Below are 25,674 nucleotides of genomic sequence, written 5' to 3' on the forward strand. Positions count from 1 at the left end.
TATATAGTTGCATTCTCTTAATGAATAGAATGATTTTTTCTAATGGTGTTTGTAAGTAGGATCTCAAGTCTGCATCTTGTACAGCAATTAACCACTGAGAAGAATGTATGCAGTGTATTATTTGTTGAAACTGTACTTTCAATTTGATTTGAAACTGTCTCATTGCTATATGTTTATCAATAAAACTTTGAAAAGAAAAAAAAAAGTCAACTACCTGAAACTCAGCTTCCCAGAGGATCAAAAATGTGTTTACCCTCTTTGGAGAAGCCCTCACAGCTGACCTTACTAGTTTATACTCGAGCCACCTACTGGAAGACACAGAACTCTGCTGCAACCTCTGGCAAAAACTGGTTACAAGAAAGAAACCACAAATTTATTGGAGCTGCTGGCTTTCTATGGAATCTGGATCCTTGAGTTTACAAAACCAGTGATCCTTATTCAGACTGTCAAGCCCAGGGAATGCCCAGTGGCTACCTGTGCAAATACATGGATCCAGTTGCTAAGCGCTGTCTCCCCCATTTTGCCTTCACACTGTAATAGCCACTGTCCTTCTGATCCAGAAAGCTGACAGCTTAGGCTGAGACCTAACTGTCCAGGTGCCATATGATGTATGAAAGTAGCACTATTAGAAATGGAGCCCAATGGGCTAGATATACTATGGTTACCTTGGACAAAGTTATTTTGGTGAAAGCCCTCCTGCTACTACTTGCTGGGGCTCTTTGGAAACCTGCCACCAGTAACACCACACCTGCCCCACTATATGTTCTACAGGCTCAAGCCATGGCACTGGTACCTGTACCCCTGCAGCCAGCTCAGGTTTCAGCATCTGTGTACCTATACACCCTCTCCAGGGATCTGACTGACTGAAACATATACACAGCTACTCAGGCTGGCCCGAGGCATTCCCTTCCTGAGCTGAGAGGGCAACAAGAGTTTGTAGGATCCTGCTGTAGAAAATCATCCCTAGATATGGCCTACCCTTGACTATTGACAGCAACAACAGGCCTGCATTTGTAACAGATAACTCAAAACTGGCCGAACTATACAACACTTAGGCCAAAAGCTCCACCAGCTATATATACCTAAAGACATTCCTCCATACACATATAACCTAGTACCTTTAACTACCTCGGCAAGTTTCAGAAATCTAGCCTTAGATCTGCTGGAAAATTCACCTGGACCGGACAGCTCATTCTGAAGAGATGACACACTCAAAGCCCTGCTGTGGTCACTCTAGACGCTGACCAGTCTACTCATGGCTGAAGCCTGAGAACATCATTCTCAGGACTGCCTCATACCTATTCCCCTTGATTTCTGTGCTGCATACAACAGTCCTTGCTTCTCTGCCCCTCTGCTAACTATAGCTTTTGCCCTAAACTAACTCCCTCACTCCTTTGCCAGAGTAATGTTACAGAACAAACAGGCCTAAATTATGACCCTTTCTAAAAGCAAATTAGGGAAAAACTCTGTGACAAGCCTAGGATCACTGATAACCCTAATGTTACTGTTCCTGGTTCTTAAAAGTTCACATATAACATGCCCAACAAAGATTTGCTGTAGAAACTAAAAGAGGAGGGAAATGTAGCAGAAAATCACACACACATGCGCACACACACACACATGCACACACACGCGTGCACACACACACACACACACACACACACACACCCCTAGTCAGTTTCCCAGGTGGTAGTTACTATTCCAATTCTGGTTGCTTGTCTCCTACAAATGGCTGGTCAACATGATGCATATTGTAAGCATCAATTCTCAAATGACAAGCCATTCTGCCTCTGTACTTCCTGCTTGCTTATCTCATGTAAGCCCTAGACCAGCAGAGATCAGGGCCTGATAACTTGGGAATGATTACATCTATGTAAAGAAATCTGCCTCCAAATCCTGGGTTTCATTTCAGAGTTTCTCCTTGTTGTAGCACTTTCCTTTAACAAATCTCCAACTTGATTACTACTTTTATGTGTTCTCCTCAATGCTTTACTCAATATACAAAGTTCTTGGATATTGTGAGAGCTTGAGATCAATTGTCCCATAACAGTTTGGCTCATTTTGGTGCTATGAAATGAAGACAAAGTTCTTAGAAACTGTTTGTTAAAGCTTATATTTGAGGGAAAAGAGATTTTAAAAAATAGTAGCTTGCTGGCTGTGTTTGGCTTGCAATAATCTATAACTCAATTCTATTTGGAGGGAAACACTCTTAGGTAGAAAATATATTTCTGGAAGATTCAAAAAAGGGAGTATAATATTAAGGTACTCTTACATAAAAGAAAGCTCCAGGTTGCAACCAGAATGTAAAGGGTAGAGCATTAAAGCTACTGGAAACACAGACTCTTACAGTATATAGCTGGTTACAGACCCACTGTAAAAAGATTGTGCTAACTTTTTAAGAGTCAACTGGAGATGATTAGTAGCTTTGAAGGGCCGCTGTTTGATTTATATTTATTGATTTGCTTATTTATTGTGAGAGGGTCTCACTGTATAGGGCAGGCTAGCCTTGAACTCACAGCAATCCTCCTGCCTCGACCCTCCGAGTGCTGGAATTATAGGTATGCACCATTATGCCTAGCTGGGCAACTCTTCTAAATATGAGGAACAGCACAGAGCAGCTGAAACAGTGATTTCATCTTTAATGTGATCCCAGACCTTTAGAATACTTGTTAAAAGTTGAGATCCCTAATCTGCATCCACATGGTGCCTCAGTAGGGCAGACACCTATATTTTAAGGATTTTTTTTTCTCCGAATGCCTTCAGGGCAGGTTTGGCTGGCTTGAGTTGTGGGGATCGAAACACAGAAACCTGAGCCTGACTGTTTTGTTGAAGCAGCCACTTAAAGAACTGAGCTAAGGGGCGGCCCCCCAGACACCTATACTTTAACAAGCATATAATAATGCCAAGTCACAAGTACGGGGGTATCTTTTGCAATTCACTGGTCCAGAGCTTCAGATTAGTAAAAGCAATGGGCAAGAGAGGTCTCTGGGAGCAGCATCTTGCAGGGAGAGTAGAGAAATAAGAAAATGGTGATTTCTACTTGAATGAGCCTTGAACCAGACTGGGATTTGGGCTTGGAGGAGGAACTGGGAACAAATGTGAAATCTCTGTGAAGGAAGTGGTGGTAGCATTTAACAGTGTATTGCTTATAGTACAAAACATTAAAGAGCTTTTTGTAGTGAAAGAAAGTTCTAGGTTCACATGCTGTGGTGGGTGATCAATATGGGGAGAACGAAAAGAGCTGTTCATCTTGGTGCCTCTCAGTGTTCCTGGCCAAGCCTTACAGGAGGGGGCCATGCATGTCTCAGAGCTTTCTCTGTGCACTGCTTCTGTGATTCCTTACCTTCAGATACGTTTCTCCCCTCACTTCATACAGGAACTGGCACTGGGTTCTCTTCAGAATGGCTATTGTGGAACTGCTCATGTGAATCCTCAAGGCTGCAAATGCCAAACAGATAAATGAAAATCTCATCTCTTGAGACCTGTGCTGGGGCTATATTTGCTTCCCTTTGAGTTAATACATTAACAATACCTGAAACAAATATTCTAATCAAGGAAAAAAATATGGCTCTTTTGGTGATAGAACCCTTAAAACTAACAAGACCAGAAGTGTCATCCCATGTGCGAAGGAAGAGGTTTCTCAGGATCTAGAGCGATGGCTCTCCTCCGGTTTTGCCCACTGATAATCATTTTTGCATTGGGTCTGTAGTGTCAAGCTTGAGAGGTGAAACTTCACTTTAGGTTCCCACGTAAAAGTTCTTTTAAACAATTCACATGCTAGGGGTAAGTCCCAGTAAATAGTTGGAATGTGATTCTAAGGGTCTTGATTTTTTTCAAGGTTTCCTCTTGTGGAATGCTGTGATCCTTCTAAAACCATCCTTCGGTGGTGAAGGCTTTCTCTTTAGGATCCATGCTGTGTTCCACCTTTATCACCATGCAGCCCAAAAGCCATACAACAAGTAATAACAGCAGTAAATGGGGATAAGAGAAACCCCAAAGTTTACACCTACAGTGCACCAGAAAATGGCTAAATGCTCACCTTAACATCCCACTTCCTTCCGGCAACCCTACCAGCAATGTTGATGTGTCATCTTTAATTAATATCTTCTTCTTTCTGAGGCTTAAACGAACAGGAAACTTGCCCCTCAACTTATGCAGAGAGCGCCATTTTTAACTCAAGTCTGTCTGACTCCTGCCTTACTCTTTTTCTGTGCCATGATTTTCTAGTAGGTACCAACATCAGACACTGGGCCAACTACCAAAATATGATACTACCTCCTAGGTTTTTGTCAGATCTCACCTCATCTACCAATGCGTTTTTCCTATAACATACTTCTGTAACTACTATTATCAGCAGTGCTTGTCAAATATCTACCATAGGCCATGTGCTGTGCTTCCACCTCACTAGACAAACGTAATGTATGCTTTTGTATATGTTGAATACCTAGATTTTTTCTTTCCTAAAATGCATTCCTAATAAAAACAAATGAAAGGGAAATAGTCACTGGATCCAGGGTATAGAGCCTATACACAGCCCCCTGGATTATTTTTTGAATTTACATATGTTAAATTTCAAGACTATTCCTGATAGCACATTCCTGAGTTCACTGCAGATGAAACAAAAATATAGTCTATAGTCTAAAGTTGAACAAAAAAGGAAGAACAAAATAGTTATCAGAGGGCCAGCTAAATAGCTCAGCAGATTAAAGTACCTGCAAGCAGGTGCAGGGGCCTGGGGTTTGATCCCCGGTCTGCTGAGCTGGCTCTGCCCCCAGGGCATGCTGAGGTGGTGATTGGGACTGGGTGTGGTGGCACATGCCTGTAATCCCAGCTCTTGGGAGGCTGTCAATAGGCAGATCACTATGAGTCTGATCTAGTAGTAAGACCCTGAACACCCTGTAGTCCCTTCCCTAAAAATACAAAAAAAAAAAAAAAAGTTATCAGTAAGCAATAGCCACAAAAGCAAAGGTAGTGAGGGCTGGGTTGACGTGGGCTCATACTCAGCCAATCTGAGGGGCCTTCTGCATCTCATGGGTACTCTGCATCTCCTTACTACACCGTTAGTCCTATGGTTGGCCTCTGCTGAAAGATAGAACCATGTGCCTCTAAGAAGAATCATCTTTTCTTACGGAGGCCGGTGGATTCCATCCGAGAGGCTGTATTGACAGTATCTCCAAAGAGGCAATAACGAGGCATCTTGATTCCCACAACTCCAGCAGCACAGGGACCTGGAATAAAGGACAGAGATCTGCAGATGTACAAACCTCTTCTTAGGGTCATGACTCTCTCTTGCCGTTGTCACACTAATATTTCACCATGTCCTCCATCCCTCTCCTCACTCCCAACTTCTGCATAGTTTTCATTAAAATACTATAGTACAGTGGGCTACATTCCCCATGGGAAAAGTAACTGGTCAAATTGCTGTACTTATACTTGCTGCACAGAAGTAGTATAGAAGGTACAGAGGTTAACTCAAAGATCATGACAGGGCTGGCCAGATGGCCCAGCAGATTCAAGTGCCTGCTTAGGCAGACTCAGGGACCAGGATTTGATCCCCAACGTGCCTTGCTGGCCCTACCCCCTGGGGCATGTTGAGAAGGCAACTGAGATTAGGCATAGTGGTGCACACCTGTAATCCCAGTGCTTGGGAGGCTAAAAACAGGAAGATCACTACAAGTCTTATCTGTGTAGTGAGACCCTGTAGATCCTGTACTAAATACATTTTTTAAAAATTCATGACAGTTCATAGCCTCAGTAAGAAAAGATGTATGCTTCATGTCATGGAGAAATGAGTACATAAAACATGAACTGTAACATTTCTTTTAAATGGATGCATCCAACCAGGGAAGCATCATTTTTTGAAGCATGCCTTCAGAAAGCATTTTTTGCCCCAGCAAAGAAAGTTCACATGGGCACTGAACAGAAGGTTCCCAGATAACTAAAATGGGACTATTTTGAATTAAAGGCTCCCAGAAGGGTGAAAGTGATTTCACTGCATGCTTATTATGACAAATCACATAACTCTGACTCCAGATTGCTGGCAGGTGCTACAGATTCAAAGGTTTAGTGGCCTAAGTTTGGTTTACTTTTGTTTTGAAGGTGGGATTTAAAGTGTGATGGTGATGGGAGACCCACAAGACAAGGATTTACAATAATCTTCATCAAGAAGTTCATGGGGGCTGGGGAGATGGCTCAGTAGAATAAGTGCTTCCCTGGCAAGCACAAGGGCCTGAATTCAATCCCGGGTTCCACCAAAAAAAAAAAAAAAAAAAAAAAGAAGAAGTTCATGGGGCAAGTGAATGATGCTGATGGCGTAAGGACATTCTATCAAACAACTGAAGCTGAGACAACATAATGCAGTCTTTTGGAGTAGATAGGCAAGAAGGGTTCTCATTTGGGCACTGGAGTGGGATGATTGAATACAAGGAATTAAAGATCTCGGAAGTTGAAGGTTAGCTCACAAACTGCAAAACTGGGTTTGGGGAAGAAGCAATAATTGATTTTCTAGTTGGCTTCGTTTTTTATGTTTCTGAGTTATAGATTTATTTTAACACTACTCTTAACTTTTTTTTAAAAAAAGCCCTCAAAATCCTGAGTTCTGACCTCTTCAGTGTCAGGTTTGATGTAAAATAAAAGTAGACAAACAGAAAAATAAACCAAGAAATCCTACAAAAAGCTGCACAGTCCAGGCAGCGTCTTGGTCAGATCCCTAGGCTTCCCCACCTCACTAGGTGCATTGGTAGTGATGGATCTGTGTATAGAAGACTCCTTCAAAATCAGAGTGGAATGGCTGGGGAAGGAACAGTAGTATAAAAATCTCCACAGACACACTGTTTCATTCTCAATCATCAATACTTTGAAATTATTGCATTTTTAAGCCTGACAGCATCACCCTCTCCATTAGCTGAGCTTAACTGCCACTTGCATGCCAGCCTGGCGTGCCCTGGCTTAGCGGTGACACTGAGCAAGCAGGTCACAGGGGAAAGAGCCTGGGCAGAGCTCCAGGGCTCCAAGCTACCTGAATTGGTTCAGTCAGTCCTGCTGCTAACCCTTTCTCCAGGCCTGGCAATTTATGCTGGCCCAGAAAAGAGATGGTTGGTTGCTCTCTGGTACATGCTCAGAAAGTTACTTCACAGAGAAGGAAACACCTGTGACATGACTGGGGAAGGCCACAGCTATGTTCCTGGCTTTCAAAGATACAGCAGAGGTTTTTACCTTTATTTACTGTCACTTTGAGAACTTTATCAATTTGTTACTCAATGAATTGTTACTCTCATGCTCTGTGCTGGAAACTATAGACACAGAGTGAGACTTCAGCAAATGTAGTTGTCTGCCACAAGCCTGGGGGATTTTTTGGGTTTTCTTTATTTTTATTTTTATTTATTTATTTATTTATTTTTGCGGAACTGGGGATTGAACTCAGACCATTGTGCTTGCCAGGGAAGCACTTATTCCACTGAGCCATCTCCCCGGCCCCTCTTTTTGGGTTTTCTGTACTTGGAGTTTTAAAGCAATGAGAACTTGTAGAGAAAACTTTTTTGTGTTCATGTTTTCCTTTTGGTACTGGGAGTTGAACTCAGGTCCTTTATACTGAGTTACATCCCCAGCCACCCCCACTCCCTTTTTCAGTTTTAATTTTGAGAGACCTCACTAAGTCTCTCAGGTTCACCAGGCTGGGTTTGAACTTGAAGACCTTGTGCCTCAATCTTTTGTGCTGGGATTATATGTGTGTGTTCCTCTATGCCTTACTGAGAAATGTGATTTAACCCAAGGAAAAACTGCCTACCAATCACAACTTTTTAATGATTGTTTTCAGGGGGACTGAGATTATTTTAGAAGTCAATATATTATTACTTATCCTGGAATCCACAAAAAAAATTGCCTTGCTAAGAATTAGCGAAGATGACTTTTAAATTTCTTTCCAACTATGGTTTCTACAATACCTGTGACTCATAAAATCTCTAGGTTCAGTGCTATTAAAACAAATTCAATTTCCTACTTTGAAACTCTATGTTAATAAACTGCTACCTAACTTGGTACCTAAACCAACTGAAAGCCCAATTTAGAAAGACTGTTGTAACAAATACATGAATCTCAACCAATCACAGAAGTCAGGCTTCAGCCAATCATAAGCTACCAACTGATGATACCACACCCACACACAGCTAACACAGCCCTGAACCCAAGCCAGTGGCTTCCTTACTTCGTTTCTATTTTCCTTCTATAGATACTGCCTGTCTACACTACCAATTGGAGCACACAGAGCCTCTTCTGGTGCTAACACAGTTTGTGAATTATTCTTTACTTAGTTAAATTCTATGAAGTTTAATTTGTCCAAAGTCATTCTTTTAATAAGTCTCTGAAACTGTCCTGGTCTTCAAGGTGACCTCTGTACCTTTCATACCACTGCCATGCAGCAGGAGTAAGTATTCTAACAGTTTAACCAGTTACTTTTCCTGTGGGTAACATAGCCCACTGTGCTATAATATTTTAATGAAAATTATACAAAAATTGGGAGAAGAGGGAGGGACTCAGGAGGATGTGGTGAAATAGTAGTATGATTACAACAGGGAGCAAGGAGCTTCTTGCTTTCACGTGAGGTTGGTGTTCATCCAAACTTGAAAAATGCAGTCAAAAATGTGTTCCTCATGTTCTTCAGGAACTAGGTCTAAGTATGTTAAGATATGTCATGGTGCCCTACATTTGTCACACAGCATTGAAGAGCAAACCTCATGGGAAAGTCAACAACCTTGGAAGCCCCCTTTCCCATCCTTTCTGATTTAGTTGATGCAAGAGGCACAAATGGCTCTGTTTGACAAGCTTCGTCTCTCCGTACCAGAGTGAACTCCAATGCGAATCCACACTGGGAGGCCAGGGAGATGCTCCAGTTCAAAGGTTCCTATGAAGCTGAGGATATCCAGCGCCATCTTGGAAATGTCTATCGCATGCCGATTGCCATTTCTCGTAGGCAAACCACTAGCTACTACATAGGCGTCTCCAATGGTTTCCACCTGTGGAAATACTTTCTCATCAGTATCTCTGATCCTTTGAAAGGCATAGAAACTACACAGAGGCACTTAACAAATACCATATATAAAATACGAAACACCTTTTGGGAACTTGGTATGAACATAATTTATACAATTTTCTGAGGCCCATTCAAGATTAGCTCTATGCTGATATCTGAAGAATTTTTATAGTCTAGTTAAATGGATGCTAAAATAGGTATAAAGTATTTCATAATAATATAAATTATACACATGTGATGACAATTCTATAAATATTTAATCTGATTACTTTTATATAATTTTAGGAATACTTTCAATTATTAGAAATTTCCAATTCAAAGGAAATCTTTGAATTTTCTTTGAAATCTTTAGTCTTATCATTTTCTATATATTATTTGACCAAAAAATAACCATGGGCTCATTTAAGACATAAGACAGATTCTATTTATTATAATGCTACTGCATTTACTACTTCTTTTGGAATTGGCTTAAATATTGCCCATGTTGTAGAGGTGACTGGGGAGCATGCCACTTTCCCAAAATTGACTGGCAGATTAATCCCTACTAAAATTTCTCTTTTGTGCTAGTTCCTAAAGTTAAGTGGTCATCGTGACATTTGACCCACTCAATTCTTCCACTTCTTTTTCCATTTAGGTCAGACTCAACCATAATTAATTCAATGTTAAATTAGGACAAGAACAGGAACAACAACATGGGCGGTGATGACCTTGGGCTGGTGCAACTGTTTGCATGAGGGAGGGGGGCGGGTGTGTGTGACACAGTTACCTTGTAGACATCATGGTGATCAACAATCTGGTCAAAACTCTTATAGAGGTCATTAAGCATGTCCACCACTTCCATAGGGGTACTGTATTTGCAGATCGTAGTGAAACCTACAATGTCACTGAAGTAGATGGTCACTTCCTCATATAGTTCAGGCTCTACGATGCCTTTTTCCTTCAGAGACTGTACCACTGGCCTAAGTGGGAAGGAAGAAAGAATGTCTCCAACTTCAATTTCTCTCATTTTACATAAATGTTTCAGATACTAATAACTATTTACCAGATACTCAGTAATTTTTTTTTTCTTTTTTGAGATAAGTTGCCCTGTCTGGCCAGAACTTGCAATTGTCCTGCCTCAGCCTCACAAGAACTGGAATTACAGGTATGTGCCACCGCATCTGATAGGCATTCAATAATCCATGATTTCCAATGAATGCCGGTGAGTCCCTTTCCAGTAAATGCCAGTGAAACAAAGATGAATTACAAATACTGTATGCATACACACACATAGAATAAATGTATGTGAATGCAGATGAATATAAGCAGGTTCAACATTAACTTAGGATTTGCTTATTAATTCTAATGCATGTACATAATATTTACACAACCCTAATACATACATGTACTTGCCCATCTTTGACCTTGCTACTGATAACTCAAATTCTTAACATACAGCTCTGTATCCAGAGGTAGAAGAGAGCGTGTCATTAGTGAAGAGTTTGACTCATCAGAGCTATCAGATATGACTTTCTCATCAGGGATAATAGTTTTACTTCCCTGGAATATTAACCTCGTATTATTTAATGCCACTGTGAAGGAACAATGCAGCCAAATTCATGTTCATGTATTCTAGACAGAACATATTCGATACATGATGAACGGGATTCAGCTCCTTTAACAAGGAAAGTCAACTGCCACATGGAGAAGTAGAAACTGTGGTTACTGTAGAAGCCACAAAGCAGCAACTTAGACCGGCTTTGCTGAAGAGGAGCAGCAAGGAAGAGGAAGCTAGGAGTCCTTAGGGACGAGACTGTACTTCTCTGGGCACCCAGCTCTCTCTCCTCTGAGATGAAGGCACGGGCGCTGACACGCAGCCGGCTTCTCTGTCTGCCCTTAGACCATTGGGAATGGGCCTTCTGTGGAATGGCTACAAACAGGACCTGCACGTTGGAGGTGCCACAGAGGTGCCTGAGAATCTAGCCTTATATCCACAGGTGAGAAAGCTAAGGCTTATGACAGAAATATGAATTTTGTGGCTCCCAAAGCCCTCTAAGGAAGGGGTGGTACTAGACAGCAGTTGCCTATGATGATGGACAATAAAGATGGCAGAGGCATTGGGGCCCCAGTTGTATAACTGCATAGCAAACGCTCCTCCTACGGCAACATGATCATGGGAAAATATCTCTTTCTTCTGGATATTCAGAATACAAATCCAAGCAAGCAAGACTTAGTAAGGAACACACATTTTAAAATTCAACAGTCTGGCGAAGAACATTGAAAAGGAAATAATTCTAAAGATAGCTCAGTGGACTAAAACACCTGTTTAGGCAGAGCGCAGTGGCTGGGTTCGATCCCTGGTGTGCCTTGCCGCCCCCCACCCCCCACCCCGCGGGGCCTGGACAGGGTGATTGAGACTGGGCGTGCTGGGGCGCTCCTGTAATCCCAGCGCTTGAGAGGCTGAAAACAGGAGAATCACTATGTGTCCGATCTACGTAGTAAGAGCCTGTACTAAATACATTCAAAACAAAACAAAACAAAGAAGAAGAACAACGATCCTAGGTGGATATACTAAAGGTTTCAGCCTTATGCCACAAATCCTGGCTCTGTGGAATTGTGGGAAACTACGTCCGAGGGAGGACTTGCCTTACCTCGGCAGCAACATAAAGTTAAGTCTGTCCGCTCTGTCTCTCTCCGCCTTGTACAGCTGCGTTCTTTCTTCTACTAGATGTTCCAGGTTGCGGGAATACAGCTGTAGACGTCGGATCAAGGTGTCCATGTAGGATTCATTTTTTTGGTCATGAAACAGGCTGTAGGAAGTAATAAATAAAGAGCTCTTACACATTATCAGGAAAATTGAAAACACCATGGAACAGTGGACACAAACGGATCGACCTTGTATGATGTCTTCAGAATAGGGAATTGAACCAAGAAATTAAAAATAACCCTAAATATAAAATTTGACCTTAGGAGAAAACAAAGAAATAGAAATAAAAGTTTAAAAAAAGAGAAAAAGACATGTTAGGTTAATGATAATCAGTGTTGAAGGAGGAGCAAATGTACACAGTGACTTCCCAGACAGTGATCTGGTACAATTGTGTCACAAGTTTTAAAAATGCCTGTTATTGGGCTGGCCAAATAGCTCAGCGGATTAAAGTGCCTGCAAGGAGGTTCAAGGTCCTGGGATTTGATCCCCGGGCTTGCCATGTCAGCCCCGCCCCTCGGGCGCACTGAGATGGTGATTGAGACTGGGCGTGGTGGCACGGGCCTGTAATCCCAGCACTTGGGAGGCTGTAAACTGGAGAATCACTACGAGTCCGATCTAGTAGTGAGACCCTGACACCCTGTAGACCCTTCTCTAAAATACAGAAGAAAAAAAAATGCTTATTATTGACCTTCACATCAACTCAACTTTTAAGAATTATCCAAACAAGGCCAGGCCTGGTGGTGCATGCCTATAATCCTAGGACTCAGGAATCTGAGGTACGAGGACTGCCACACGTTCAAGGCCAGTCTGAATTATATAGTAAGACCCTGACCCAAGAAACAAACAAAGCAACACCACAACAAAATCCAAAGGAAGCAACTATGAATGTGTTTAAAGTGATCTGCAAAGGAAGCCACAATATTGTCCACAAGCATAAACATTTGAAAATAACCTAAATGTGTAACAAAAATGTAGCTTAACTTTATGTACGATGAATTTTATAGATTATAAAATATAAAGTAAAATAGTTAAATGCACAAATGATGCTCTCTTACTAAGTACAAAAGTTGATAATAGCAAAAATTATAATCATAAATTTATTTAGTTATTTATTATTTATTATGGTATTAGGGATTGAACTCAGTACTATAAAAGGATGCTAAGGGGCTGGGGAGATGGCTCAGTGGAATAAGCCCTTCCCTGGCAAGCGCAAGGGCCTGAGTTCAATCCCCAGTTCCGGAAAAAAAAAAAAAAAAAAAAAAAAAAAAGGGATGCTAGGCAAACACTCAACCACTGGGCCCTTTTAAAATTTTTATTTTGAGATAGACTTTCACTAAGTTTCTGAGACTGGTCTAAAACTTGTGATCCTTCTGCCTCTGCTTCCCAAGTAGCTGGAATTAAAGGTAGGTACCACTACACCCAAATCAAATTTTAGTTTTTGAAAACTGGCTATGATGTACTTGAAAATATGTATTTTTACTTTCTTATTTGCTTAGTCACATTTTCTCAGATTTTAATAGTACACAATTTGCAATGAAAACCTTTGTGAAAAATAGTCTGGAAGTGTAAACAGAAATGAGAAAAATACCAAGAAGAGCTTCACATTATCTCCTCAGAACAGAGAACCAGAGTCTTAAAGCCAAAACCCCAACTTTCCATTAGTGGGTTAGACCAAGAAGGCACAGATGAGCAGATGCTGGTTTTGTGCAAGTCTTCAGTGTCTGCTAGGCTGGATGTGAAGCCTGTCAAGGAGTCACAGTGAGTTCTCCGAGTACAGTGTACACTACAGATAACATGCAGACCCCATGAAGGCACCGGAGGCGCTGCAACAATCCAGGGCCAATAATTACACTAACCATTATAAGTTACTGCTCTGTTCTCAAGAGGAGATGGGTTAGGTCAAAATCCCTAGCGTGAGGAGGGATGTTTGTTAAAAGTTCAATACATTTCTGAGTGCTATACGAGATGTACATGAGTGCAAATTACTAGGCTTGAGACAAAGAAACAGAATTTATTGTAACACACTCCATGGGTTTGGTACTTGACCCTACCAGGTTAGGCCAGTTGGGCAGAGTGGTTAGGAATTAGGGGCAGAGATGGGTTGTTATACTGCATGATGCACTGGTTTAATTAAAACAGTCTTATGCAGCCTCAGCCAGGAGTGCATATCTTAATCACATTGGGAGCTATTAAAACTCCTGCTGTACCTCCACTCTAGTCCAATTACATCAGATTCTCTAGGTTTTGCATTTTGGAAGCTCCTCATGTGATTCCACCCTGCAGCTAGGTTGGAGAATCACCGTACTCCCAGCTAACAGTGGAAGCGAGGGTTATGCTCATGAGTTTACATTTCACCTGCACTCATCTACAATCTCATCTGATCTCAGTAACAGGTCTGTGGAGGAGCAGAGAGAGGGGGAATTAAATCCTTTATACTTCTGGTTCTATTTGCACAACTGATGCCTTAGTGCTCCTAAGTAATGACTATTCCCATTAACTTCCTGCTACCTCGTCCCCAGCCCCAGGCTTCTAGCTTTTTTAAGTGTCTGAATCTTTTGTTCAAATGAGAACTAAGAAAGGCAGAGCTGCAAGGAAATGTAGAAACCATCTTGTTCAATCCAATTTCACTAATGAGAAAATTGATACCCTAAAAGCCTAAGTGTTTCACCCTGCATCCCAGAGCAAGCCATTACATTCTGGTGTGGAAATTGGGTTTCCTAACTCCTAATTTAGTGTTCTTTCTCATCTGCAGTGGATTAACTGAAAGCAGTGGGTATCTAGAATTAAGTCTTTCTAGGTGGATAATTGTGTGCTCCTTTTTTGCCTTTCACCATGAATTGTGCTCGGATTCATGACACTAATATTAAGTACCTAGGGTTAAAGCTGGTGATTTTAAGATCTTAAGAATTATCTAGGGGCTTTACAGATTTGTCAGGACCTATGCTAAACACGTAAATCCTAATTACCTGTGGAAGCATTGCAAAACTGTATTTTTTACAGAAAAGTCTACAATTGATCAGAATTTATTTTTTGAGCAGACAAGCTTGGGTCTTTAGCATTTAACTTTCCAAGTGCTTATGGCCTCAAGAAGACCATCAGCTTCCTTGTATTTTAATTTGGATGTAACAAGTGTTGGCAATAGCCTGGGACTTTTCTTTGGAAAAGGCATTCTCATTCTTTGGTTCCACTGAGTGTAAACTACTGCTGAAAAATTCATGAAGAAAAGTAAAAAATGTCAACAGTACCCAAATATCTTGGCCAGCGTGTTCTCAATTTTCTTGAAATCTGGTCTCTTTTCTGGATCCTCCTCCCAACAGTTTTTTACAAGTAGATACACCTGGAAGAAGGAAGAGCCAGTTAGTTCAAGGATGGTAACTCCGTCATGATAGACTCAGACTCTCTTCTGAGTCTATCAGACTTGGGAGCTTACATGACAGGAAATATTCTAGAAACATCTCCAACTCAGACAATGAGGGTAAGTCTCTAGCCATCTCTTGAGTCATATTGGAAAGGTGGAGTTGATGGGGGAGAATCTAATGTTTTGCAGGAGGGTTCAAGGTTATGTTGGGAGGTCAAAAAATAATAGGGCATATGAGCATGAGACAAATGACTGTAATTGAGAACAAAAGCTCAATTGTCAGCTGTTCTCTACCACAGCCAGCAGAATTGCCTGGGGAGCATATGTGAAATCTGTTACATCCAGGTCCTTCTCCCAAGAGGTTCTGATTTAGCTGTCTTGTGAAATGGTCTTAGTAGGGTTTCCAGATTCAGCAGATAAAAATACAGCCTACCCGGTTAAATGTGAATTTCATATAAACAACAAATAATACATTAGTTCAAGCACATCACAAATTTTGTATGTGTAGTTTAAATTTTCCACATGATTGCCATGCAGGTGCAGTGAAAGGGTGACAGAGACAATGGAGAAGGGGTGCAAGAGGGAGAAGTGGGAAACCCTTACCTCATCTCATTCATCTCATCCCATCCCATCCCATCCCATCCCATCCCATCCCATCCCATCCCATCCCATCCCATCCTATCTCATCTGCTACCTATATTTACAGTTCTCATTTGATCAAAAAGGAAGTTGATGGCCATTTGTTTTAAATAAAGTTTGTTCTTCATCATGGCTGAAAACAGGCTTGTAAGTAGCACAGTACGTGGTCTCTATCTGTGTACCTTGCTGAACAATTCCCTTGCATGGACTAGAGCCACAGCATAATCTGTGATTGCTATGAGAAGATTCCCTGCTATGCTCAGTGATGGGTTGATCAACCTGGAAAGGGGGTAGTTATGCTGGGTTATCTGCATGGACTCACTGCAGTCACTCATCTATGTCCTCATGGGAAAAAGGTAGAGAGAGAGAGGAAGGATAGAATAGGAGGAAGGCTTGGGTCCAACTGGCAGTGTGTGGAATGTGTGGCCGCAAGCCAATAAATGTCAATAAATTGGGCCAATAAATTTCTGGCCAATAAATGCCAGAAACTCTCAGAGGAATCCAAGAATGAATTATTTCCTTACAGCCTCTGAACCAGGCATGACTCTGGTAATAATTTTACCTGAGACATCTAGCCTCCAACACATTGTGGTTGCTTTCACCCACACCTTCATGGTAAGCTGCTATAGTAGAGGAAAGAAAGGAAAACTGGGAGCCTGTACCCACCTCTAGCTCCTTTTCCTCTGCTGTTTCCAGGAATAGATCTGGGCGAAAGGGTTTCAATCCATCTGAGTTCTCCACTCGGAAAATCTTCTCTAATTAGATGAGAATAATTAAATGATAAGAGAGAATCCAGCATGAGGAAGCTTCAGCAGAATCCTAATTGGTTCACTCCCCTGTGGCTCTTCAGCCCAGTAAGAGTGTTTCTGAGCCAAGATCAGTTCTCCATGGATGTTGAATGAATGAGCCAGGGACAGTTTTATCCCACTCATAACCAGAAAGTCACTTCAAGATTGGGCTCTACCACCTTGAAACTCAACTCAGACACCACTATCAGCAGGCTTCCTCTGGCCACACTCTAGCATCTTCTCCATGTCTCTTACTCATCCTACTCAAGACAGTTAAAATTTGGCACATAATAAATGTTCAATAAGCAAAGACTTGATGGATGGAATCATGCATTTTCCTTTGAAATAATGTGCTTAAAGGAAGGGGAGATAGCTCAGTGGTATAAATGCCTGCCTGGCAAGTGCAAGGACTTGGGTTCAATCACTGGTACCGCATGCAGCACCAGCCCTGCCCTTGGGTGAGCTAAGATGGCCACTGAGACCCAGCGTGGTAGCACACGCCTGTAATCCCAGTGCCGGGGAAGCTGAAAACAGAAGGATCACTGCTAGCTTTGTCTTAAGACCCTGTATCAAGTATATAAATAAAATAAAAGAACTAAAAATATGTATGTTGTCTTGCTACAGTGACCCACCTCAAGTATTAAGCAAACATATTCTCTTATTGGGATCAGAAAAGAAAACACTGATAAGAGTAATGTTTGGCAGAGTACGTTGCCTGGTGCTGTTTACTGCATTCTACGTTGGGGCCAGGGAGATGACTCAGTGGAATAAGCACTTCCCTGGCAAGTGCAAGGTCCTGAGTTCAATCCCCAGTTCCACCGGGGGAAAAAAAAAAACTTGTAGCGAGTCTGTTCAGTGCACTCTCAACGCTCCCTCCTCCCAATGCCCTTGTGGGATGTGTGGCACAGATGAGAACTCATTGCTTTTGAGGGTGAGGGCCCTGAGATGTGACTATGGGAGACCACGGGCTTGGGGAGAGCAGCGTGGCCAGTTCCCAGTGGGGGGCCGGCCAGGGTACGCACTTACCCTTCTGGTCCCGGCAGCTCAGGGTATAGAAGGTTTCCCTCCGCAGGATGATCTCCTGGGCGATGATCCCGAAGCTGTACACATCTCCTTTCTGAGAGATGGTGGCCTGGCGCAGGTGCTCGGGGGCTGTCCACAGGTCTGTGCATTTGGATATCGAGATGGTGAAACCAAGGGGCTGAGTGGCCTGTGGGCCTCTGGCCTGCTCTTCCTGTGAGTCTCTGGACTATGTACCCTGAATGCTGCTGATCTTGGATTGAAATGATTCCAAACTTTTGAGGAATTGATGCTAATTCTAGAGATAGGAGGTAGATACATGTTTGCCTTTTAAGCTAAGAAACTGCAGAATTGGTGTAAGGCCAAATGGCAAGATGGCAACCCTGAAACCCCCCTCCAGGTCTGTGCAGAAGAGGACCTGGTGTATATATAGTATATATATCAGTGAATTGGTATATATACATATTTCACTTTGATCCTTTTTATATTGATTGAATGCAGAATATAAGAGGCTGAGGAATTGAATAGCTGATGGGATATATGGAATGAACCAATGAAAGACTTCATGAGTAAGTATAGACAAATATATCAAAATGTGTCTGAAATATGTATTTTATTATTTAAATCATAATTTATTACTTTTATCCCTTTTTCATCTGTGGTACTAGGAATGGAGTCCAAGACCTTTACGTCAAGCTATATTCTTAACTCTTTTTATTTTATTTTGAGACAGCTTGCCCGAGACAGGATCCTGTTAAGTTGCTAAATTGCCTAGGCTGGGTTCAAACTTGCCATCTCCTGCTTCAGCATGCCAGTGCTCTGGGATTACAGGGCTGCACTATCACACCTGGCTATTGGTGTGCACTTCCCATACATAGTTACAAGAGGATAAACACAGCAGTTTGGAACAAATAGCCTTTTGATGACATTTCCAGGCATAATGTAATGGCAGTCTCCAGGCCAGGCAGTGTTTCCATAGGTTTTCACAGTATTCTTTAAAAGATGTAATGCATGTACTTTACTCACATTTTACTCTGTCCCTGCTACTCTGAGACTACATCTTGTCTGCTTCGCACTCGTGAAGTGCCTGTGCCCTGTGCTTAATTCCTACCAACACCTGTATTTTGTCCTCCCATTATGAATCTTAGTTAGCGATAACAGTGGTGAAGAATTCCTTTTCCTTCAGCATCCTTGGGATCACCTCACCTCTTTCAGCATCTTAACATCTCTAGTGCCAGAACTTTCAGTGAACAACGTTCCTTCACACTGTGAGGCACAGCCATGCATTCCTGAGGAGGCATTTTGGATGAAGTCCTCCATCCAAGCAGAGGCTACCCTTTTCAGTTCCTGTCTTGTGATTATCTCTGAGTTGGGATCCACGTACCACTGATCCTCGAGGTCTACAGTTGTTGAAATGGTGATTAAGTTTACTTATGTCAAAACCTTGGGTGTATGACACCACAGATGGTACAACTCAGTGACATGCAGGAGGACAGGAGTTGACCTGCGGTCCCTCTGGTTGTGTCGGGGGTGGGGGGTCATCTAAGGAAGGGGCCTTTCCATTACATTACATACTTTCCATTACTTACAAGAGTCTGCCTTGGCACACAGTAGGTCTTCAAGAATTTATTGGATTGAGTCTACTATCATCTTATACCTGACTGGAAGTAGGGTTGGAGTTGTAATTTTTCTTTTTGTAAGTAGAATTGGAGTGTAGTTTTAGGATGTAGTACTATTTCAGGACAACATGGATTTCAAAGGCTGTTTAACCATGAGTTGTAGTAAAGAAAGGCTAAACATTTAACATGAAAAGCCCCTTTACTTATAAATCACAGCTCTTTATACAGTATTATCCTTTTTTAATCCTTACCAGAATCTTTTTATTTTTATCTTTGTTTATTGATACAGGGTCTCACTACATAGCTTGGACTCATAGTGATCCTCTTGTCTCAGCCTCACCCAGCTGTAGGATTACAGGCGTGCATCACCATGCCTGGTTTTAGGGGTCTGCACAGTGTACCTGGAAGTTCCAGGGCTGGCACAGCATGTGGTATGGTGAGTCAGACCTGGGTCCTTGTGTTTGCCAGGCAGGCATTTAGACCACTGAGTCATCTCCCCATGTCCTTTATCAGAATCTTGAAAAGTTCAAATAAGTCTATTGAGAAGGGTTTTCTTGTGTCTTCTGCCATCTGGAATAGGCCATGCCTTATGTTCTATCTTCATGGATAAAAGTCTTAGCCTCTTCCAGTCTCAATTCTACAAAGGAAGCAGGTTAAGCTGGGTAATTTGTAAGTCTCCTTCAGCCCTAACCTATACCTTTGCACCCTGTTTTGTCTCCACAAGCCAGTGGTTCTTCATGGCTCTGCACTGGTATCAAAGGCTACATAACCAAGCACTGAGGATTATGATTCCTAGTAGACACTGAGGGTTTTTTTCCATTTATTTTCTTTTTTCAATTAGTATATGTGTGTGATACATACTATACTATTATCCATTTGTTTTCTGAATTACTGGCCCCTGAAACCAGGCATGGTGGTGCACTCCTGTAATCCCAGAGCTGGGGAGGCTGAGACAAGAGGATCACTGTTCTCATCTTGTTGAGTTGGTACATACGCATATTGCACCTTGATCATTTTTATTTTCCCTGGCCTTCACTGTCCTCCCATCTCCATAAAGCTTCTCTCTGTTTCCTATCATTTGTCTTTCATTTTGTCCATTTAATTATTTATACTTTGCATTTCTCATATCAGACAAACCTTATGATATTTAGTGTGTCTGCTTTATTTCACTTAGCATTATGATCTCAGGAGTAACCATTATCCCACAAACAACTCACATTTATCCTTCTTTAAGAATGAGCACTACAATAAAAGGAAAAATAAAGGAATGAGCACTACTCATTGTGTATCATACAACATTTCCCTTTCCATCTGTCAGTGGGCCTACAGGCCATTTCCAGAGTCCAGTTATTATGGCAGTCTTGGCTCACGGTAACCTGATGACTTCACTCTTTTCAGAAGGTATTTAGAAGGGGAATAGCTGAGGGAAATGAAATTTCTAGTTTTGGTTTTTGAGGAATCAGCATAGCAGTCCTACTAGTTTACATCCCCACAGGCAATGCAGAAGGATTCCTCTCCCCCTGCAGCCTCACCAGCATTTGTTTTCGGAGTGACTAGTGATGATAGCCATTCTTTCTGGAGTACAATGGAATCTAAGCCAGGACATTGGTTTAACTGAGGAAGCACTTTCACGTATTCCTTGTTGGAGAATGAGCTAGTGTCTTGCCTCAGGTAGGGTTAAGTAGTTGTTTTCTGATCTGTGTCATCACTTCATGAACTTATTATATGGGCTTGAGAACAATTTATAAAACAAAAGCAAAACAAGTGAGAAGTTATTTTAAAAGTCCACTCATTACAGACCTTTTTTTGGAGGCAAAATGGAATTGCAGCCAAAATCGGTGATCTTCACCACCATTCTGCTGTCTACGACGCAGTTGGTGGATTTCAGACGACCATGGACTTCTATCTTACTGGAGTGCAGGTATGACATCCCCTAAAATTTTTCAGATGACAGGAAAACAAGAAGATAGGACAGTTTGGCTGCTTGATTATTTCAAAGAAGTCACATTTGGAAGCTATTTCAGCATACAGACAGACTATGTGATTTTCAATTTAGTGCCATTAATTTTATAATAAAAATATTGCTAGAGCCCAAACATTTGCTTATACGCTGTGAAGTCTATCGTGATAGCACTGTAAATAGGCAGGTCTCTAAAAACTCCAGTTAAGTAATTGTATATAGTATGATGTACAGGGTTTTTTGTTTGAAAGTTTCTTCTTACAATGTATTTGCTCTGTGACCCTGCATATACCTCTGGTTCTCTGCCTTTGTGAAGAGAGTTCCAGGCTAGATTATTTCCTAAAAATGAATAAGCGCTTCCCTGGCAAGGGCAAGGGCAAGGGCCTGAGTTCAAGCCCTGGCTCCACAAAAAAAAAAAAAAAGACAGAAAACAAAAAGGAAAAAAGAAAGAAAGAAACATGCTGTTTTGTTAACACAGTTCACTTCAGTTTTGAAAGAGGAAGTTGGTTTTTGGCTACTGTGCTGCCCTAGTGGCAAGAAGTATCACAACCAGAGAAGAGTTCGGTCTGAACCCCAAAAGTGTGAAGTGTGAGAGATAGGACATACTAATATTTTTTGGAACTGATTTAATACTGTATAAAGCAGCTCCCTCTCGGGACTGACTCCTCTTCCTTCTTGAATGAGGGAGGCCTTTGTCACTAATGCCTACTCCCTTTTCCATACCATGTCTGGGCATAATCATGTCTGATTTTATTACTGCCTTGTGCAAGATGGTTGTCCGTTCCCCATATTTTCTTTTATAAAGTTGAAGGTTCAATTATCTTCTTGGAAGTTTTATATTATTTTGATGTTTTGGTAAATCCGTGAAAGTGTGTGTCCCACACCCAGAATACAAAGAATATAATAACATAAGCAACATTACATTGAACATTGACTTGTGCCAGGTTTTGTTAGTAAGCCATCTGTATTATTTTTCTAAAATCCTCCTACGTGACAGAGCCACTAGTATTATAGTTTTTCAGCTGAGGAAACCAATGTACAATGAGGTTGAATTCCTTGCTAGATCTGTTTTAATTTTCTTAAATGCTTTGTGTGTGTGTACGTGTGTGTGTCCATTGTTTTCTCTTACCTTAGCAATGTCATACAAGACAGAAATCTTAAACTCCCAATCCATGAATGTGCCATCAGGGTAGGAAATTGTGTCGTTTAAAACTTCCTGCGTAGGAGAAAAAGAAGAATGAGGGGGGTTGTTGTGAGGATGGATGACGGTGTAGAGAGATTGTTATGAACCAGATGATGATGTCATGTGGAGGCCTGCGGGCCAGGAACAAGCGAAAGCTTCCTAGTCCCAGTTTTCATGAACACATCATCATTTGTTGGTGTATTAATAAACTGGCCCTCAAAAAAAAGCCCAGACCTAAGTACCCTCCAATTCCCATGAAAGTGTTCCCACCCTAGGTGATTTCAAGCCACCAGGAGTTTAAAACTAACTGCACGTTCCTGACTATTCAACTAGCAGCTCTGAGCTAGTACGCAGGGAGCGTCTCTTGTCTGAAACGCAAGGGACCAGAAGTGTTTGACAGTTCAGATGTTTTCTGGTTGTGGAATAGTCACACACATGATGTGGTATCTTGGGGATGAGACCCAACTTTAAACATAAAATCCACTTACGTTTCATGTACCCAGAGCTGGAAGGAAAATGTTACACACTGTGTTTGGTGTAATTGCAATTTCATCGCAACCCGTCAGGGAGGTCAGTTGTGACATTTTCTGCTGGGAGTGTCATGGTAGTATTCAAAAAGTTTCAGGTTTTGGAGCATTTTGAATTTTCAGAGTAGAAATGCTCAACTTGTGCCCATACACCATTGATTTCTATCTGAGAATTTAACTGTAAGCTCCGTTAATGTTAAGATTTATTTGATATCTTAGGGAATTTTATAGCGCCCCCTCCCAGTATGGGGGATTGAGTTGTGTCCTCAGCCCTTTTTATTTTTTGAGACAGAGTCTTGAGAAGTTGCCCAGGCTGGTCTTGAACTTCAGAACCTCCTGGCTCAGCCTCCCAAGTAGCTGGGATTGCAGACATGTGCCACCATGCCTGGCTAAGTGTTCTGTCATGGATTTTTTTTTTATTTCTCAGTAACAGTATTACACTGCCATGCCATAAGGAAGCATAAAGTTGAGTCATTTGTCAGAAACGTACGCAGCCGACACCACCTCTGAATCAAATAAATCAGCCACTCAAGCTTCTCTCAATGAGAAACTCAACATATAGATAAAAGGCACAATACAGGATAGATGATAGGATACAGGGAGATCTGTTGCAGAAGAGGAGAGAATCAAGAGGCGAAGGGTGGGGTGGAAAAGGAAGGGGACGGAGAGGAACAAGGAATCAGGATGTGTGGCAACATGCAGGAGCGACCCTCGAGGACTCTCATCATTGTGCACTGAACACGCATGCTAAGAAAAAATGAGAATTGCCAGAAGGGATCTTCTCAGTTGTGCTTTCTAATTCTGCTTGTAGATAGGATTTGTAAAATTCCTTCTACTTATTTTGTATGTAGTCATCACACTAAACCTTCCTAATGTTTTTCATTTGAGATAATCAGATACTCTTGAAATAAGAACTGAATGGTTTTTAGTTCTTATATGACTTATTTCTGTTTTATGCCCAAAAGCATTGGTTAGCATGTTAACAGTGATACAGAAGGTGGGGATGTGGAATTCTTGGTTAATAAGGAGGGGGTTATTCTTTATGATAGATATCTTTGTCACTTTAAGGAAGTATTCTCTTCATTTTTTAAAATTTATTTATTTATTTATTTATTTATTTATTTATTTGGCACACAGTCTCACTATGCAGCTCGAACTCATAGTGATCCTCCTGTCTCAGCCTCCCAAGTGCTGGGATTACATAGATGTGAGCCTCCATGTCTGGTTTCAGTGGCTGGGGCAGCGTGTCCAAGGTTCCAGGGCCAGCAGACTGCAGTACTGGGGATCAAACCTGGGTTCTTGTGCTTGCCAGGCAGGCGCTTAGACTGCTGAGCTATCTCCCCAGCCCCTATTCTTTTATTCTTTACTAATAGTTGTTTTTAAGGTGGAGCCTCAGACAATTTCTGAACCTAAGCCCGCGGGTTCTCTAATTTATCACCACTTAATCACTTTCTTCTTCCTTGGAGATAGGCAATGCTTATTCATCCCCATAACCTCTTTTCTGACCTAGTTTTACAGGCCTGTTTCATACAGGTCTTACTCCATGCAGCCTTACCAAAAGGTCTGCTGTGGTGGTCATACCTTCTTTTTTTTGTTTTGTTTTTATTTGAGGAAGGATCTCCCTATGTAACCCAGGGTGGCCTTGAACTCATGACAATGCTCCTACCTCAGCCTCCCGAGTACTGGGATTATAGGCACATGCCACAGTGCCTGGCTTGGTGAGCATGTCTTCAGCAGCACCTTCAGCTCACTGCCTTCCCCTCATAGCATCTTCCGTGTTTAATATTTTTATTTATTTGTTTGTTATTTTGTCTTTCTTTGAAAAACACAAACTCTGTGATGACTTGTTCACCACCTTATCTGTAACAGTGCAATGGCCAGTGTGTAATAGATGTTTAATAAATATTTGCTTCATGAATCAGTCAATAGTTCCTAAACAAGGTGAGGCAAGGTCATTGTATGCTGTTGTCCCTTAGTATCTACAGGGCCAGATTCCATGACACCCATGAATACCAGAGCATGCAGATCCTCATGTCCCGTATGTACAATCGCTTTGTATTTACACGTGGCCTGTGTAATCCTCCCGCATACTTATATCATCCTCAAATGACTTACAATTCCTAAGGCAAAATAAATGCTACATAAGTAGTTGTCTCACTGCATCGTTTAGAGAATAATGGCAAGAAATGCCATCATCCTGATACATGGTCAGCACAGACACAGCTTTTGTCCTAAACATTTTCAATTCACATTTGATTGCACCCATGGGCGGGGAACCCATCCATATGGAAAACTGACTATATGTGTATGACAGGAAGTGTGCTGCTTTGAATTTGTCCACGGGCAGACTTTCTCATTTGTTTCCAAAAGTAGGCTGTGATGGGACTTGCCCTGGGTTGACATATAAAGGGAATTTATAGGGATGGGCCTGGGGAGTTTGCTTTGACACAGGCTTTGCCTGGAGATTGATAATAGCAAGGAGTGGCTTCCTGGAAAAGCTCCTGTGGTTAGCTGTTCCTCGCGATGTGGCCATGCCAGAAAGGGCCCAGCACCATGTGATCATGGGGGATTCCTACCTTAGGAAAGACAGTCAAGGGTTGGCCGAATAGCTCAGCGGATTAAAGCACCTGCAAGCAGGTGCAGGGGCCAGGGCTTAGATCCCTGGGCCTGCCAGGCCGGCCCTGCCCCAGGGGTGTGCTGAGACAGCAATTGAGACTGGTTGTGGTGGTGCTTGCCTGTAATCCCAGCTCTTGGGAGGCTGTAAACAGGCAAATCACTATGAGTCTGATCTACTAGTAAGACCCTGAACACCCTGTAGACCCTTCCCTAAAATACAAGAGAGAGAGAGAGAGAGAGAGAGAGAGAG

The 25,674-nt window shown here is 41.9% G+C and overlaps 1 protein-coding gene across 2 annotated transcripts in view; it reads right to left on the reverse strand.

The window, feature by feature from the left end:
- Gucy2c (guanylate cyclase 2C) overlaps positions 1-25,674 on the reverse strand; it is a 98,076-nt gene that overhangs the window by 7,533 nt on the left and 64,869 nt on the right. For both annotated transcript variants that reach the window (XM_004626086.2, XM_023709592.1), the window contains 10 exons: positions 22,228-22,314; positions 20,939-21,071; positions 17,526-17,663; positions 16,378-16,466; positions 14,960-15,051; positions 11,659-11,817; positions 9,795-9,987; positions 8,837-9,011; positions 5,130-5,228; positions 3,344-3,438 (listed from right to left, as the gene is read on the reverse strand). In XM_004626086.2, coding sequence (XP_004626143.1) covers positions 3,344-3,438; positions 5,130-5,228; positions 8,837-9,011; positions 9,795-9,987; positions 11,659-11,817; positions 14,960-15,051; positions 16,378-16,466; positions 17,526-17,663; positions 20,939-21,071; positions 22,228-22,314 — 1,260 coding nt within the window. The remainder of the gene's footprint in view (positions 1-3,343; positions 3,439-5,129; positions 5,229-8,836; positions 9,012-9,794; positions 9,988-11,658; positions 11,818-14,959; positions 15,052-16,377; positions 16,467-17,525; positions 17,664-20,938; positions 21,072-22,227; positions 22,315-25,674) is intronic.

The sequence above is a fragment of the Octodon degus genome, unplaced genomic scaffold (genome assembly GCF_000260255.1).
Source record: "Octodon degus isolate 3935 unplaced genomic scaffold, OctDeg1.0 scaffold00012, whole genome shotgun sequence".
In the NCBI taxonomy this organism is placed as follows: Eukaryota; Metazoa; Chordata; class Mammalia; order Rodentia; family Octodontidae; genus Octodon; species Octodon degus.